Below are 17,450 nucleotides of genomic sequence, written 5' to 3'. Positions count from 1 at the left end.
TGGAAGACCAGTGTCTTAAATCACTCTATGTTTGTGTACTAGAATCATGAAAACAAGACAAAAACCCATCACAAACAAGATTACATTTATCGTTTTTTACATTGAGACTTCTGTGCACAAGAGTCTGTTTCCATCTCTCCCACAGGTTCAGGTTTGATTTGAGACATTGTTTTCTTTAAGGCGGCCATACTGGCTTTTTGAAGGGCCAAATATTCTTGCTTCAATTCCATCCATTCGGTCCTGTAAGTGACAACACAGCAATAGGATGTCAATTGTAAATAGGAAAATAAACAAACAGGGAAATTAAAACCAAAAAGGGAAACTCACAAACAACTTAAGACAAAACAGTTTACAAATAGCTTAAGCTGAACTTGGCGAGCAGTGCAGACTCTTTTTACCATAAGATTTCTCCTTGCACTTAGGGCATATTTTTATTATTTTGCTGTAGTTTTTAATATTCCAGTCAAGTTCTAACAAGATCAACCTATCATTTAAACAGACTGACTCCTAAATTTGTTTTACATATGCAGAAAACAGAGAACAGCTTGGTAAACTGTGTTTTCTACGGGAACTACACAGAGCATAAGCACTAAACTCAGAGTTAATTCAGAGACAGTGAACTCTGAATTGACTGAATTAGTTCAGTGAACCCGCTCCTGTGTTACTATATTAAGAATCAGTCCTTTATTTTCTAGAAAAATCATTGATGGAAAATCAACAACTGGTTAAACTCACTAAAAACCTACTGAGATAAGAACATTCCTTACCATTCAAATGCATTTTGGCTAAAAAATACCACCACATGGAAGCAATTTATATATTTACATACATTTAACATGGTGATGTTTCTGCAAACAGCTAGAGCTTTGCTCCACAGAAACACAATGCCTATAGTGCCACTGTGAGAACGACTCATTGTTACCCTAATCTGTGCTATCAAACAAGCTGATAGAGGATTTTTAAAGAGGAGGATATCTTGTGGTAATGGTTTTAGCTGTTAACATTGACAACTGTATACTTCAAAAAAGCATCCAGACTCACCCAGGATCATACATTCTCAACAGAGCAAAGACATTAAAATAACAAAAGACCCACGTAATGATTCTCTGAGATAAAAAGGCAACACCATTCCATCGCAAGGTATGGTATAAATACAGGCTCAAGGAGCTACTTGTTAAGTGGAGGAAGAGAAGACCACAGGGAATGAGTCAGGCAAGTATATGCAATGCTTGTGCTCTTTAAAACTTTTTTTAAAATTTTTTTTCTTGCTCTAGTTAACTAAAATTTAAAACTTCTTCTGTATTAGATGCAGTAGTCTCCGAATCTCAGCAGAAGAGGACATGCATCGTTTATACCTACAATTTTTCATGGACCCCTTTTACTTTAACATGGAGGTGCTTTCTGTGACTTAAAAGAAGTAAGTGCTTCCATGTTTTAGTAGAGGTGAATCCTGATCACAATACTGAAATACCCACCAGGATTTTTTTGTTGTCCTCACTTCAGTCACAAGGTAAAATGTATTTTGTTTCGGGAAAAGAACGAAAATCAGCAGCAAAACAGCTGAAGGCATAACTTCCCAACAAGAACTGAAGTATATAGCGTGTTGCTGAACAAGATGTAATTTTATTCAACACCACTTTTGAATTTTAATGGGACTCCCTTTGCTTTAACATGGAGGTACCTGCTGCTTAGAAAAGTAAGTGCTTCCATGTTTCAGTGGCGGTGGATCCTAATTCTTGAATGCATTTCTAGAACTACATCTCGGAGAAGCCCAATATGTGTCTTTACATTTTGTTTCTTTTGTTCAGTTAACTGCATGTATCTGCTTAAGGACCCCCATAACTTAAATGTGGATGTACTTGCTTCGTTCCTGAAAAGTAAGTGCTTCCATGTTTTGGTGATGGTGAATCCTTTTTTTCCTCAACTGAACATGCTTTCCTCTTCCCAGGAAAAACAGCTCAAGGACTGAAAGTATTTGTCAAAATATAACATGCCATGGAAATCTCTTTACTGCACAGCAATGAAATGGAATTCCAACGACTACAGACTTCTGGGCAGGGGAGTTTTTTCTCCCACAATATTAAGCATCTGCTTTATGTATTTCCACGGTGCAAGTGGCTTTCTTGTTAACATAAGCACAAAACAATTTTGCATCACGGTACAAGCACAAGAGGTGAGAGGACCCCCTCTACTTTAACATGGGAGGTACTTGCTGGATGCCTAAAAAAGTAAGTGCTTCCATGTTTTAGTTGTGGTGACTCCTAAAAGCCCAACGATTTTAAGCACTTAATTCTGGAATTGCATCATTTGGTTTAAATACACTACAGAGGAACTGAGTCATGAAGACTTTGAACCTTTCAGCTACAGGCTAATACTGTTGCTAATATGCAACTCTGTTGTATAAAAATTGGAATTGCACTTTAGCAATGGTGATGGACTGTCAGACATGCAAAGATATGTAAGTATCTTTATTGTGAAGTATTAAGTTTTGAATTAAACATTCCAAAGGCTGGAAACATTGTGAAATTGCTGTATATGAACCCGTTAAACAATAAAATTCAATAAAGTATGTAAAACTGAAAAATGTTCCTCTACCTGATGCCACATGCCAACAACTGACCTGCATATTCTAGGAAAAACTTAAAAACATTTAAAAAATTTTCAAATGCCCATGCCTAACTTTTGCAGCTAAAACTATATAGCAAAAAAAACCCCACCATTTTTAGTGCCAGGAAAGTGTACGCAAACCCATAAACTTCATGCATATAGTACTTAATACGGACTAGGTATAAAAGGGCTGCATCCCGATTACAAGTTTTTTAATTTGGGCACCCCTTAATTGTTCCACACCACTCAGTACACATCACCCAGTTCAGCAGAGAAACCCCCTTCCACACAAAGAAACCACCACACCCCAAAACCCACTTATTTAGCTTAGTGGAAACCATGGAAAAATAACTGTCATGCTACAAAGGCTACAATATACAAACACCTCCCAATCCACCAGGTACCATGATCTACTCATACAGACTTCTTAACCTACTTCGAGAGTACTCTGAGTGGAATGACTTCTTCACCCATTTTGTGCCTTTCTTTGTGCTTTTTCTTATGTTTTCTTTTAGATTTGGAAAGAGATGTGTCTTTTTTATCACCATCTTTGTCATCTTCTGCAGAAACCTCTACATTAAAAAAGGCCAAAAGAAAAATGTTAAATTCTAACATTACATTGGATATACTTAAAGATACAGGTATTACATAATGCAGCCTGAATAAATATTTCCATTAAATGGTGTAATATTCTTTACTTTGTTCTACCCAAGTCTAGCTTCTAATCACCGATTCTTGTCAACCCAAATGCGATTTCAGTGCAGCTGTTAATCCCATCTGTTGCTTTTTTCCTCTTATCTCATGTAAGAAACAGGGGTCATCTGCATTTTCTTTTGTATTTTTGTCTTAACCAAGGTTTTTGTACTGTTGCCATTTGCCTAGGCTATTTAATTCAGATTTACTTCAGTCAAGTTCTATTGATATTAACTTCTTTGAACTATTTTTACTTCTGATGAGATTTACCTGCTTCAGTGTTTAAAGTTCTTTCCTATTCTCCATGTAGCTTATCTCCTTGGAATGACTCATCACCAGGTTTAAATTTAACTGCAGGGAACTCCACATATTCCTAAACTGACATTGTTATGCCTCTATCATCATTTTTCACCTACTGACCCAAGCAGAACAACCTTTTGCCAGTTTTCAGTCTTTCAAAGACAGAAATTCAGTGTTCGAATCTTTCACTAGCACTTGAAAGATTTACTCAATAATCTTGAACTCAAGGAATAAACCTATTAGTCTCCAAAAGTCAGTTGACTAAAGCAATTGTATTACACAGATGACACTGTTACATTTCTTGTTGCTTTCCAGCCATGTGCATATCAAAATTCCTATTTACTTAGGCCAGTACAAACACAATTTCAACTGCAAAGAACACAGTAACTGTGCTTTGCTCCTTATCTAGACTTTTCCCTCATTACTAAGCCTACCATTTCTTATCTATAAGAGGCACATCTGCCATTTGGTTTCATTCATACATATAAAATAATAAAAATGCTAAAAAAACGTGCAGCAAACTTTACCATTGGAATCCTTTGGAGCTTCTGTTTTCTCTTTTACAGGATGAACTTCATCCTTTTCAATAGTCTTCTTGACTTTTGGAGTTGATGCTTCACAATCTCCAGAGCTGGTTCTTTTTCTCTTCCCTGGTCTGCTTTCACAAGGTGCCTCTGAGCTTTCTGTTCTGTCCCATTTTCTTTTTTCTCTCTTTGAGGGCTGCCTGTGAGTCTCAGTACCCTCCATTTCCGAACACTCTGATGAAGTCCGATGTCTTTTTGACTTGGGTACTTGCTCTACTGTAGCCTTTGTGTTTGATTCCTTTGTCTCTGCAGCTGCCTGTACATTGTTCTCTTTCTTGATTTTGGACTTCTTTTTTTTCTTCTTTTTCTTCTCTTCTGTATTAAAAACACAATATTTAAAACTACCAATGATTAAAAACTAAATTAGTTTAACTAAGTAATAACCACAATACTACATTATGATAATCTAGGATGTTAAATGAAATGCCTGTCTCTGCCACCTCTAACTACAGGAGAGATGTGACATGTTGTCCCAAAGTTCTTCCCAGGCTTTTCAAGCAGAAGACAAAAAAAAACACAGAAAGGACTCTCAAGTCTCAAATTGAGAAAGACCCCTGGGTAACAAGTTCAGCTTGACCTGAAGTACTTACTCTCCAATTAAAAAGAAAGAAGCTAAACTTCTCTGCTTCTCCTTAATAAATACACATTTTGTTATGTCATCCCTTACTTGCCTTTGAGAAGAGACACCTTTCTCCTTCCCAGCCAAACAAACACAAGAAAATAAAAAAGAACTGCCAATTCATATGCTGAGAAGAAAAGGAGATACTCAGGGCAATGAATCTATCACAACTACTTGCTTACTAAAGCATTTTAATCAATCTGAAAAAAACCAATTTCATTTCCAATACTATCTACCTTTTTCAAAGTTGTCATAGGCAGGATGCAGTATGAAGCAGTAGAGAGTACCTTGAGTGCATTTAAAGCATAATTTTAAAAGCATGTATCTTCTCCAGTTTGGTGGGTTTTTTTAATCCTAAAAGCCCTAATAGTTACTGGCATAACAAAGAGTTAGTGACAAGAGTGAGGAATATAAGATAGGATTCATCATTACACTGACAAACCTGGAAGATGTCTGAAGCCTGAAAAACTATATTATGTCATCAGAAACAAGGGAAAATATTTCAGTGATCAAAGTTGAAATATAATCCTGAGATGCTGCTTTGTAAGTTATAGTAAATGGTATCTCTTGGAAATAGGCTCAACTGTGAATTCAGGATTATTTTCCCTGCAATATCCACCAGGTTTTTTGAGTAATTATGAACCCTGGAAAGTGGAATTGTAAATATGCTGTAGGAAACTCATTCTGCTTTAGACTGCTCTGCTCAAATAGCAAGACTTCTAAAGAGGAAGAAAGGCAAAAATCCACTGTTTTCATAGTAGTTTTACAGAAAGTTTCAGAAAATAAGGTTTCCTCTGAAATATGTCAGATGATCAAACTCATCTGAACAAAACATTTAAGTATAATTTTGTTTGTACATCTGCCTTTTCAATACTAAATATTTTTAAAACAATCTGTGTCAAAATTGTCTCTCGCTAATGCTATGTGCTTAGATAATGATTTAATGTACAGTCTGAAAGCTGCTCTGCCAGCATAACAATGACTAACAGTAACAGCTGGTAACATAGGGAAAAAGAAATTAAGTTCCTTATCAAGCAGGAAAATGAGAAGGCAGACATTTATTACATTGTAGTTTTACAATTTCATTCTTAAGCCTACATTGGCCAACAATAGAAAAAGCACATTTATTTATTTTTATAAGGCTTTTAAGGAACATGACATTAGACTGCAGTAACACAGCAGTTCAAAAAGTCTTCAGAAATTGAGGCACAAACCAGTTTGTTTCTTGATCCCAATAACTTAATAACACTTACCTACTACACTGCTGTTGCTTGTATTCAGTGTAGGAACAGGCTTATTCTTTACTGTTTTGGGGAAAATCCCAGGTTTCCGTGGTGCTTCTTCTGGTGGGTTATTCAAAAACTTCAAAACAAAACAAAACATAAAAATTAAGTTTTCTTGTTTAAAGAATCTTCAAGTTCAGCAGCACTATTCAAGAATGATGCAGTCCCCCTGTGACTCTGGAGGCAGACATTGTTATTTCAGTACTCTCAGTGCTGTGGTGGCTTTTTGTGGGATTTTTGTTGCTGTTGGGGTTTGCTTTTTAAGGGCAGAGCTTGCTTGATTTCACATTACTAGTGTGATACCTTTATGCCTCTGCTACCATTATGATATTGAAATAAATGTTTTTAAACCTTCAAATCATATTCAAATACAGAAAATTAGGTACAACTGTGCTTGTCTGATGAAATTTACAAGGCCATTGGACTGTTGCACAGAGATCTCTATTTCCATAAAAGATGCTACAAGTGAACAACCAAATTATTTCAACAAATGCCTGTTACGCTTCTACTAAGCCCCTAGGTTATTACAGAATTACACTTTTAAAGAATTGTGGAATTGATCAGAGGTGTGGGGGTATGAGAAAGGAACATAACTTCTGCTAAGTTTCTAAATTATGATATTGTAGGAATTTCTCTAAGATTCAGTAGGTGAATTAGCAAAGACATCCATACCACAGACTGACAAACAGGAAGAATGTTAACAGACCAGAGGCACCATTACTCACCTCAATGGCTTTCTCTGCTTGTTCTTTAGTTTCAAATTCAACAAAAGCAAATCCCTTTGGATGGCCAGTACTTTTGTACCGGGGTATACTGACATAAACTACATTACCACACTTCCCGAACACCCGCTCAATCCAACTGTGATTGACATTTTTGGGAAGCAGCTCCTAAAAAAAAAAAAAAGGAAGAAATGTCATGTTCTCACTAATGTATTACCATTGTATCAAATGGTTTACTACATCTTCAAATTACAAAATTGTCACAACAAAATATATTTAAGTTTGAGGTGATGATATTGAGAAACATTGTTTTATTTCAGTAGGTATTCTTGTCAACAAGTGATAGTGTTCAAACAGTAAAATCTGAAAAAGGATCTCTAATCATTGGTATACTTATAATAAATACATTATTTAAATATGCCTCTCTTCTTTCTGTGACAGATACCAAGGCCTTATCTGCAGCTGTATCTTCGCAAAATAAAATGTCTTAATAAATTTAAGACCTTTGAACAAATAAATATAATTTTGCATTGTCTCAAACTATCCACTGGAGAACACGAGGATTTTTTGTTTTAATTGCTGGTAATGCGAGTATCACAGAAAGAGTCCTTACACGTTAGTAGAGTCGTTACTCAAACTGATCAATTCCTGCCAGTAGCTAACATTTTAAAGCTTAGCAGTTAACACTTATGATCTAGTTGATGAGATGCAGGAGAATTATAAACTTTAAGTTTCTCTCAGCTCCTTAATATTAGCAACACATTTTAGCAGGTTGCAGACATCATGTCTCAGTTCCTAAACATTTCCCTTCAGGAATCTAAGAGAAATCCTGTTGTATCAATTTCTAAATAGACCCAACATCATTAAAAACCCTACTTTCAGGCTTAAGCCACAATGGAGAGTCAGCAATACTTCATCTTTTTTTAATAGGAAGGTACCACACTAAAAGGTTTTTCTTGTAGGAAAATATTATTTATCACATTCAGGTAGAACACTATGAATTTGCCTGCCTGAGAAAAACATTTCATAATGGTTTTAGTATAAAGTTACAGCTCTACAAGTCTTATGGGATGAGCACAAAATAACAACATAGGTCAAAGTGTAGTTCATGTTGAAGTATATTAAAAAAGTCGCTAACCATAAAATTATTTCAGAGAAAGTTAATGAAAACTCCCCCTAATCTAAACAAGATTTAAAAAAATATAACGTAATGAAGTTAATATTCCTTAAACAAACACATCTTTAAACATTCATTCTTAGTTCAGAAATGAAGCTTTGACATCCTGCATAAATTCAGAAAACATACTACTGCTGAAGACAATCCTTCACAATGGAGGCTTTAATTGTAACCTTTGTATTAAATCCAACAAAGAAATCTTTCTTTCACCTACCCTAGAATGCTCCCTCCCACTGCTATAATACACACCAGTCATTTAACATGGCTTAAGATTACTGTAATTGCAGTATGAAGTGCTACAACTATACATCTAAATTGACAATAGCCATGAAAACTCTTCTTTAGAGACAAAGGGAATTCCACACTGGCTTCAATTCTATTAAAAAGTTGCACAGGATTTTAAATAAGTGACAGTTCAACCATCAGATCTCTTTCCACACTACCACTTAAGTGGCTCAACAGCTAATAGCTGTTCCACTCTGATACATCTGAAATACCATGTTGGGATGCAGAGTTTTTCCAGGAGCACAAGCTATTTTAATTTAAATTAATGAAACTTTTCAGTATCGAGGTAGCCATAACAGGATATCTGTGGCCTCTTCTTACTATGAGGATTAAAAAGGAAAAAAGAAAAAAGCCACCTAAACACAAGACTATCTCCTATTTGGGTACATTCTGCCCTTAAAAGAATGATGTTTGTTACAAAACCAGAGGCACTTGCAGTAACAGATTTTGTAAACAGGTTGTACTTTATGAAGTACCACTTACTATCTTGCAAACTCAGTCAGTTCCTGTTCAACAAAACAAAGTTATTATGCTAAAGCTTTGACTACATTAACATAATTGATAAATATTTATTGATACCAGTGTTGGTCCTCTACTGACATTAACTAGAAAAGCCCAGTGAAAGCAGTAAGAGCTAAATGAAAGTGCACCTTTTCTTACTAGAATGTAAAGTCACTCTTTGCTCACCATTTATAATTATTGAAGCTGGCAGAAGAAATCAGAGCACCAAACTAATCCCTTTTTTGCCATGGTCACTACCAGTGCTCACCTGCCTTCACATAATTTCCCTTACGTACACTGCACAAGTGACAGTAGCAAGACACCTGCTCAGTCCCCTTCTCCGTGTTAACAAGAATACTGATGCAGAGATATATTTCTGCTACAAAAACATTTACTGCATTAAACATGTACATTAACCCCACTCTGTGGGCCTTTAGCATTACAAATCCAGTATATCTATAATGGATTTCTTTCCCTCACACTGTCCTTTTCTTTTGGAGGAAAATAAAACCCAAACAAACTCAAACAGAACAGTCAAATTATATTAACATTTATACTTTATGTAAACGTTTCTTGTAATAATTCCATGATGTTCTCAAAGAAAATCTACATTCTAATTCTGGTAAAACTATGTGGCTGCTTTATGTTGTTTTCATCGTTCTTAATGCAGTAAATAATGATAGGCAATTCGATACCCATAGACAACACACTGTGGGTTTTGCACTCTGAAACAACAACAAGGAAGTTTAAGAGTTTCCATAGTTAGAAATACCAAAGCACTCTGCCACGCACAAGGCACATAAAAGCACAACCTTACCACATAGACTGTGCGACTATCCACATCCTTTGGTTGCTCACCCAGCGGCTGGCGTCTTCTGATTCTAGTTCCTTCTAAATCCAACTGAAAGTAGCAAGAAATGAACAAGCATTTTCCATAAGATTGTCTACTTCAATGTTACTATCATTATTACTCCAATATCAGGAAATACAAAAAGGAAATATGAAATACCTCTACAACAGATGAACTTTTAACTGCTCGAGCTATCAATTTTCCATCAGTAGTCAATTTCTTCATTTTGTTGAAAGAAACAAGAAGTGATATGTCGACATCTAGATATAAAACGTTGAAAATTATTAAATCAGGCTGATCTAGAAAGCATTAGTTATATATTCTAATCTGACATTAAGACTGAGCTAATATTTTTGCAAAACAATCTGCAAGTCATAACTGCAGTATGCACAGCACACTACCAAGGATTTACACAAAATTTCTACCATCAAAATTGAAGTTTCAAGTAAACCTACATTTAATTTTCTTTTGTGCTAACCTTTATCAAAGGAATTTTTTTCTTTTACCGCCTCACAGATAACTGCTGTCTGTGAAAAGAAAGGAAGAAAACTCCCTTTCTGATGCAGTTTTACAATACAAAACCAATTTGCATTGAAAATGCGCCTCTCCTTCAAGTACTCAATTAAGTGTTTAACCCAGCCTTTGCAACACAAAAGAGCCCCTGCTTGCATTTCAGTTGCAATGACTCATGCTGCTAAAACCTTGACAGAAAGTGATGCACTATTAGTCTTAATAAAGAAAGTTAAAGCCATGCAAGCCCTAATATCTCTAGAAAAAGGTAAATTTTATTCCTCTGAAGGCTACTTTCTCAAACTGAGTTTTATACATAATTATATATAACTGAGGACTATACCAAACAGTTAGAAGACTAGACTTTTCACACAATGCAACTAGACTAATGATTTACACTTCAAATAAATATGGACTCTTTAGGAAAATAAAAAATACGTAAGCACTTGTGTAAACTGCTATTTTTTTGTTGTTGTTGTTTTGACAGAAAAGGACCACCTCTTTTTAGAGACACATGGCAGCTCTAGTCCACCTGGCATAACAGTAAATGGGAACAATTATACTGATAGACTGTATTTACCACACATACTGTTTTTAAACGAAATGCATAGTAGTTACTGTAGCTCATGTTGAAATTAATTTATTCAGAATAGTTTCAGAACCAAGCTCAATTTGCTACTCTGAAGTCGTATCCACCTTGTCAAAAATTGTCTAAGAGACCCTTAGTAGCCCTATATGCAAATACACAACTTCTTGCATACCAAACTGGCAGAAAATACAAAAAAGCTATATATGCACATAACTGCAGATCCAAGCGACATTTTAATTTCTGCATATATCTAACCTACAAGTCAAGTACTGCACATCCAAGGGCAGAACACCCCTTGTTTGGTTGGTGTGCATCTGCCACAGCTGGTTATTCTTGAATTATAGAAAGTTAAAAAAAATTTACAATGATCAGGTCTCTCAGTAATATTTACCCTTGCAGATGCCTCTAACATATGGCTGGTAGTAAAGGAAAAGAAAAACACTAAATATAATTTCTAAAACTAGTATCAAGCTCCCACCTCCTAATGCTCGTTTCCAGCATGAAACCATCTTCCCCAGTAGACATGCACCTCAAAAGAACTAGTAACTGTCACTAGCAACATAGTGAACAAGAAAGTTAAAAACATATCTGTTAATTGAAATATACTTAATATAAACTTACACCCATCTCTGGACTTTTCTATTTGTTCTCGGAGAAATCTATCTTTGTGAAGATTAACATCGCCAAACCAGAAATCCACTTGTTTTGCTATATCTGCAAGCACCTGTTTAACCCTTGACCTCTTCTTTTTCTCTCTTTCCTTCTTCTGTTCAGTACTTTCTTCTTCCATGGCTTTGTCTCTTGTAGTTTCAGTCTCCATTCCTGTCATTCTGTCAACTGAAAATTAAATACAACCTTTGAGAAAAAAAAACCAAATATTCTTACTTCAAGGAGTAAACACTCTTGTTTTATCTGACATTAGAAACTTCATGCATTCTCTGTGACAATATGTGCCATTCATTATGGCAGTGTTAAAAAATACAACGCATACAGAAGGTGATGAAAATTAGGTCACAATAACTGCATAGTGAAGACTAAGCTAGAACTCCTGTCTCATGGCACCTAGTACTGCCCATTAGCCACAGATACTCACTGAAGTCAGTCAAGCTGGTACCAAACTGAAGGCTTTTCATTTAAAATCTGTACTACTGTGTTATGCCAAAATACCCTGTGAACAGTCTGCCCCATTAGATTTCCAACAGCAGCTTTTGAATTTCAGCAGCAGTCATGGGATTCACAGTTCCAATTGTATTCATGAGTTATCAGACAAGCAGTGCTATTAAAAAAATATAGACATACATTAATTCTTTAAATCACTCGTGAAGATCACGTGTGTTTTAATAATACATGACTTCCCTGTTACTAGAAGTGCAATTTACTTGCTAAAGAGAGCCTACAAAAACTAAACCTGAAAAGCAATTTCCCTTCTAATGAACATATTTTCTTAGACTTGAAAGGGTTAAAAAAAAAAACAAAACCAAAAAGCTGGAGTATATAGACGACTTCTGAAAAGGCTGGCCAAAGGACCAAGCTCAGCAGCCCTAAACTGTAAATACTGTAGTTGCAAACAGGTTACACTGAGACATGTACAGCAGCTGAAGACCTTGCTGCAAAAATTTACAGTATGACCTCCAAATGAGAAGTATCTGTTAATCCTCATAAATAAATGCAATGTAAAGACATACTTAAACACACAGTTGATATTCATGGCAGGCCTGGTCATAGTAAGGTTTGTTTCTAAAAGCTGGTTTTGTTATGTCAAAAATGTGAACCACTCTGTCAATTGCCAAGGCCCTACCAAAGACCAGCAAGTAAAAATATTCCAATCCTGCCTTTGAATATGTTCTAACACATTCTTACTACATTTCTTGCTCTGTGAAAACGCTAAAAGCCGGGTACAACGTTTTGGAACTCATTAATTACCACCCTTCCTTTACATCCATGTGGCAACCAGGATGTGCTACATTTAAACAGACAGTTTCCTTTATTTCATCAGCTGTCACTGATTTTAATGGCAAACCAACTCCTACCAGAACCTCACAATCAGGGCCCTAGAACTTTGGGAATAAATAGAGGGAACTGTCTTGAATGCACAGATTCCCCTTGAAGAATACAAAACCTTTTTAATGCATTAATTCACCTTTTCTGTTCACATTTCAATTTGCTGTAGCTTGTCAGTCACCACAGAACTTAATTTTACATTAGCAAAACAAAATGGCACTGCCAAAAGCAGACAGCTTTTTGGAAATGAAATTAACACAAAAATTAATTTAATTAATGTAGCAATCACCACAGGAAAGACTTCCCAGCTCTCTGTCAATGCAACATAGAAGGAAAGGTGAGCATAGCCATCAGAGAGAAGGCCCACCTCTACAACAGGATGACAAAAATGGAAATGGTCTTCAAATTATTGTGCAAATCAGGCTTTGTTAGCCGGATATCAGTTTCTCTCCCTGCTGTGAGCCGACCACTCAAGACAGTGAAAGGTCAGCAATTACCTTAAAAAGATAAGGCAGGTAAAATTCCCCACTGAAGCAGAAGTTCAAGCTCTATTCAAGCCTTTCAGCAAGATATTTATACTAATGGTCAGCACAAGGATATACGACCTTGCTAAGGGCTACAGTGAGCTGCACCATTAAAGGTAAAACACCAATATGGGATACCTTTATTGGCTGAAGATTATTAAGTGATCATGCTGACATATAATGAACGTAGCTTATGTATAAGAAAGCTTTATTTTAAGAAGCCATCTAAGTGTTTTATGCACTTTGAGTCACTCAGCCTTGAGACTTCCTCCTCAGGAGAGAAATTCTCATTCAAGCTTAAAGGAAAGAAAACCAGCTGCAAGCTGTATTCTGCACCCTGTCCCCCCTCAGTTTGTCCTACTGCCTTAGGAATGAAGCTTTGGGAAAATTACCTTGGAGAAGCTTGGAAATAAAGAAACCGAGCAAGTGTCAGTTATGACTATAATTAGAATCTGTACACAATCTTACATTTAGTAATGAAATACTTATACCTGAGAGATCACTACATTAAAGCTCAGGATATAAGAAAATACTGAAACCATGTCAATAACTCATAGCACTTGTTTTTTTGTTGGTATTCTCCTTTGCAATTACTCTAGCAAACCTCAACTCATCAATGAAAGCTGCAATGCCAAGGTCTACGCCAATCTGCATTTTTGTTGATTTGCCAACTCTTACACTGCCAGCCTCACAGTTGCAAGCACTATTCTAATAAACAAATAAAACCAGAAGAAAGCAAAAGCAGGGTCAAAATTTTTCTGTTAAAACAAAACAGCTGCCACCTCTTAGTTTTCCCCAAATAAAGTAAAATCAGTGTCTCTACGTGTGACAGTCAAACCAGGAAAAGGAAAGACAATTCAGGAAGAAGAGCGAACTCTAAGAAAGCAAAAAGGGCAACAAAGCTTGTGAGGAGCCTGGAGCACAAATCTTATAAGGAGAAGCTGAGGGAACTGGGGCTGTTCAGCCTGGAGTAAAGAAGGCTGAGGGGAGACCTTATTGCTGTCTGCAACTACCTGAAAGGAGGCTGGAGGGTGTTCGTCTCTTCTCCCAAGTAGCAAGTAACAGGACAAGAGAAAATGGCCTCAAGTTGCACCAAGGAAGGTTCAGGTTGGATATTACAAAAAATTTATTCACAGAAAGGGTTGTCAGGCATTGGAACAGGCTGCCCAGAAAGTGGTGGAGTCACCACCCCTGGAGGGGTTTAAAAGGTGTTTAGACGAGGTTCTCAGGGACATGGTTTAGTGCTGGAGTTATGTTAGGTTATGGTTGGACTTGATGATCCTGAGGGTCTCTTCCAGCTGAAGTGATTCTATGATTCTGTGAAAGATCATATTAATGGAAGTAATACAGATCCACAGAAATCTACAGTAATTTATCTATACATTTTAAAAACCAAACATTAAATATGCTGGTGATAATCTGTACACAAGTTCTAAACCTAACTTTTATTGTTATAAAGACCTAGAAAAAATAATCACATTTAACTGTAATCCAGGGTCTAGAAAAAACAGAATTCCAGCTTTATGTTAAGCATTAACGCAATGCTTGCTTGCTTGCTTTGACCATTTTAAATAGCAAATAGGGCAATGGAGGGGAGCAAAAATAATAATTCATAATTCATAATACTTTCAAAATACTTTCTATACTGTGAAATTATCTCTGTATAGTCAACACTTCTTCCAGACATCTACTCCAAAATAAATGCAAGTATTCAGCAAACCTTAAACTACTTTCAAAGATGCATTCTATACTCCAACTTGAGTATTCTTGCTTTAACACACATACAGGCAGAGCTGCAGCAGTTTAAGTTCCTACGCTGCCTTGTGACTTCCTTTTACAAGTGAGATAAGAAGGGACAGAAGTTATTACACAGGGACCAGCACAACTTTCTTCATAACTTAAAACCAAAGGACCTCCTGCCTTTTTCCCCCATTCTAACCAATGAAACCAATACATATTTTTAAGCCTACGTTTAAGGTGTGCAAGAGATGTCATTAAACCAGAGTGCTCACAAATAGAAAAGGCTTTGCTTCCACATGACACCAATGGGTGTTAAGGTTGTTTCCAGACATAGACAGACCCCACTATGTCAGTCCTACCATGGTTAACCCTTGCCCTGGTCATGACAAGAGGTGGAAAGTGGATTTTGGATAAAATGCAGGCCCACAGCACGAGATGAATTTTATGACCCAACAGGTCACTGACACCAAAAGGGCAGCCCAGCTCTCCCATCCTACTTGCTACACAGTTGTCCCTCCGAGTATCTCGACCTCTGGTGAGCCAGTTCAGCTGTGTGACCTGAGAAGTAAGTCACTATTTTCTGGTCCTTTCCTGCTGGATAAGTGAAGTTACACAAACCCACTAAGGAGCTGAACAAACAGCAAAGCTTATGAAGAGAAGCATCAGCAACAAGCACTTGGGAGCAGGAGAGAGGCAGGTGTAAAAGCAAGAAATCCTGCTGTCCTGTTAGTGGCCACATTCAGACTGGCCTAGAAGCAACACACAACTGTAGAAGGACCTCGTATTCTTTACTCTTCAAACAACGGGGAGACACAAAGCAAACACATTTTTCTAGCCACGACTTTATCTTTGCCTGTGTAGCAACCAGCTAAACCCCGGTTGCCAAGGAGGCCAACCACCATACAGGTGCCAATTGTGCAGGTTTAGGCCAACCACCATACAGGTGCCAATTGTGCAGGTTTGTATGGAGTATGTATGCATAAGAAAAAGTAAAATCCGCATACGTGTGGCGGGCCAAAGCCAGACACTGCCCATATCCCCCCACCATGGAACTGCCTCTTTCAACGCAAGGTATCGGGTCTTGAGCTTATGCGAAGGCGCTCCCCCCAGCACCGCAACCTCCGCTTCACCTGAAGGCAAAGTCACCAGTCGGGCTCGCAGGGCTGCAGCAGCAGAGCCCCGGGGGAGAGGCCGAGGGGCAGTGCCGTTAGGAAGCCCGGGGCAGGAGCGGGCACTGGGAGGGAGGGGATGCCCAGGGCCGGGCCCGCTGCAGTCGAGGCCGGGTCGCGGTGACGGGCACGAAGCGGCGCTGCCCTCACGAAGCTCGACCAACCGCCCGCCGCGCGCACCTCCCCAGCCCAACCGCCGCCGCACGAGGCGCCCCCTACGCATGCGCCCGAGGCGAGGCGGGCGGCAGCGCCCCCTGCCTGCCCACAGCGCCCCGCGCCGCCGGCTGCCCCCCGCCGCGCGCCACCGACCTGCCGCCGCGCCCGCAGGGGCTCGCCAGGCGACGTCACCGCGGGGACACCGGGGCCGCAGCACCCGCCGCCTTGCCCTGCCCCCTCCGCGGGCCGCTCCGCCGTCAGTCCCAGCGCGACGCGCGGCTCCCGCGGGGAGAAAAGCCCCGCGGCGCCGCCCGCGCACGCGCAAGGGGGCGGCGGCCGCGCCTCGCTCCGCGCACGTGATTTCCTCCCGGCCGGAGGGGCGGGGCGGGGCGCGCGCGGCGGGGGCTTTCCTCGCCGGCCGGCGACGCGTGGTGACGTCACGCCGGCTGCGGCGGGAAGTTTGGAAGGCGGGGAGGGAGCGCGGCGGGGCGATGCGTGTGTCCGAAACAGGTGGGACGGGATGGGGCCGCTGTTGGCTCCCACAGCCCCCCGGGCTGTGTCGTGTCGTGTCGTGTCGTGTCGTGTCGTGTCGTGTCGTGTCGTGTCGTGTCGTGTCGTGTCCGCCGCCGCAGCAGCGCTGAGGGAGCGGCCCGGGCCGGGGTCGGGTCGCTGGGGGTGGCGGCTTTGGGTCACACCCCTTGTGCCCAGGGCTGAGCGGCGGCTGCCGGGCTCAGCGGGCCCGTCCTGGCTGCGTGGGGAAAGCAGGAACAGCACGTTTGTGTGAATGGGCTGGCAGGATTCCTGCTCGGCCCTGTTCCCACGGGGGTCACTATTAATTTATAGTGTTTACATTAACCCAGCTGCTCCTAAGAACTAAAGGAGCAGTTCTGTGTCCTTTAAGCACATCTATTTCTAGGTGTCCCACCTTATTACACACCTGGGGACTGCCAAGAAGGTGGCAGCCATAAGAAACAGGGTGAATATCTCTGCCTTAATACCAACTGCTTCTCACTGATCTGTAACGTTAGAGTAGCTGACAGCCTTAAATGATTTCTTGTGACCGTTTCCATTGCAGTGCTGTTAATGGGTTGGACTCAGGAAGGTTGCAAATGAAGGTCTCTAAATAAACACTGATGCAAA

At 39.3% G+C, this 17,450-nt stretch overlaps 1 protein-coding gene across 1 annotated transcript in view; it reads right to left on the bottom strand.

The window, feature by feature from the left end:
* Nucleotides 1-16,634, bottom strand: part of LARP7 (La ribonucleoprotein 7, transcriptional regulator) — a 29,319-nt gene extending 12,685 nt beyond the window's left edge. The window contains 10 exon segments of the mRNA XM_080344310.1: nt 85-107; nt 109-240; nt 3,044-3,179; nt 4,128-4,499; nt 6,057-6,165; nt 6,812-6,976; nt 9,589-9,672; nt 9,781-9,881; nt 11,342-11,557; nt 16,464-16,634. Coding sequence (XP_080200436.1) covers nt 85-107; nt 109-240; nt 3,044-3,179; nt 4,128-4,499; nt 6,057-6,165; nt 6,812-6,976; nt 9,589-9,672; nt 9,781-9,881; nt 11,342-11,549 — 1,330 coding nt within the window. The 5' untranslated portion in view covers nt 11,550-11,557; nt 16,464-16,634.
* Nucleotides 16,635-17,450: the final 816 nt, after the last annotated feature.

This window comes from Nesoenas mayeri (genome assembly GCF_963082525.1).
Source record: "Nesoenas mayeri genome assembly, chromosome: 4".
NCBI classification, from domain to species: domain Eukaryota; kingdom Metazoa; phylum Chordata; class Aves; order Columbiformes; family Columbidae; genus Nesoenas; species Nesoenas mayeri.
The sequence above is the reverse complement of the archived record's forward strand: the minus strand, read 5'-3'. Positions and strand labels throughout refer to the sequence as shown.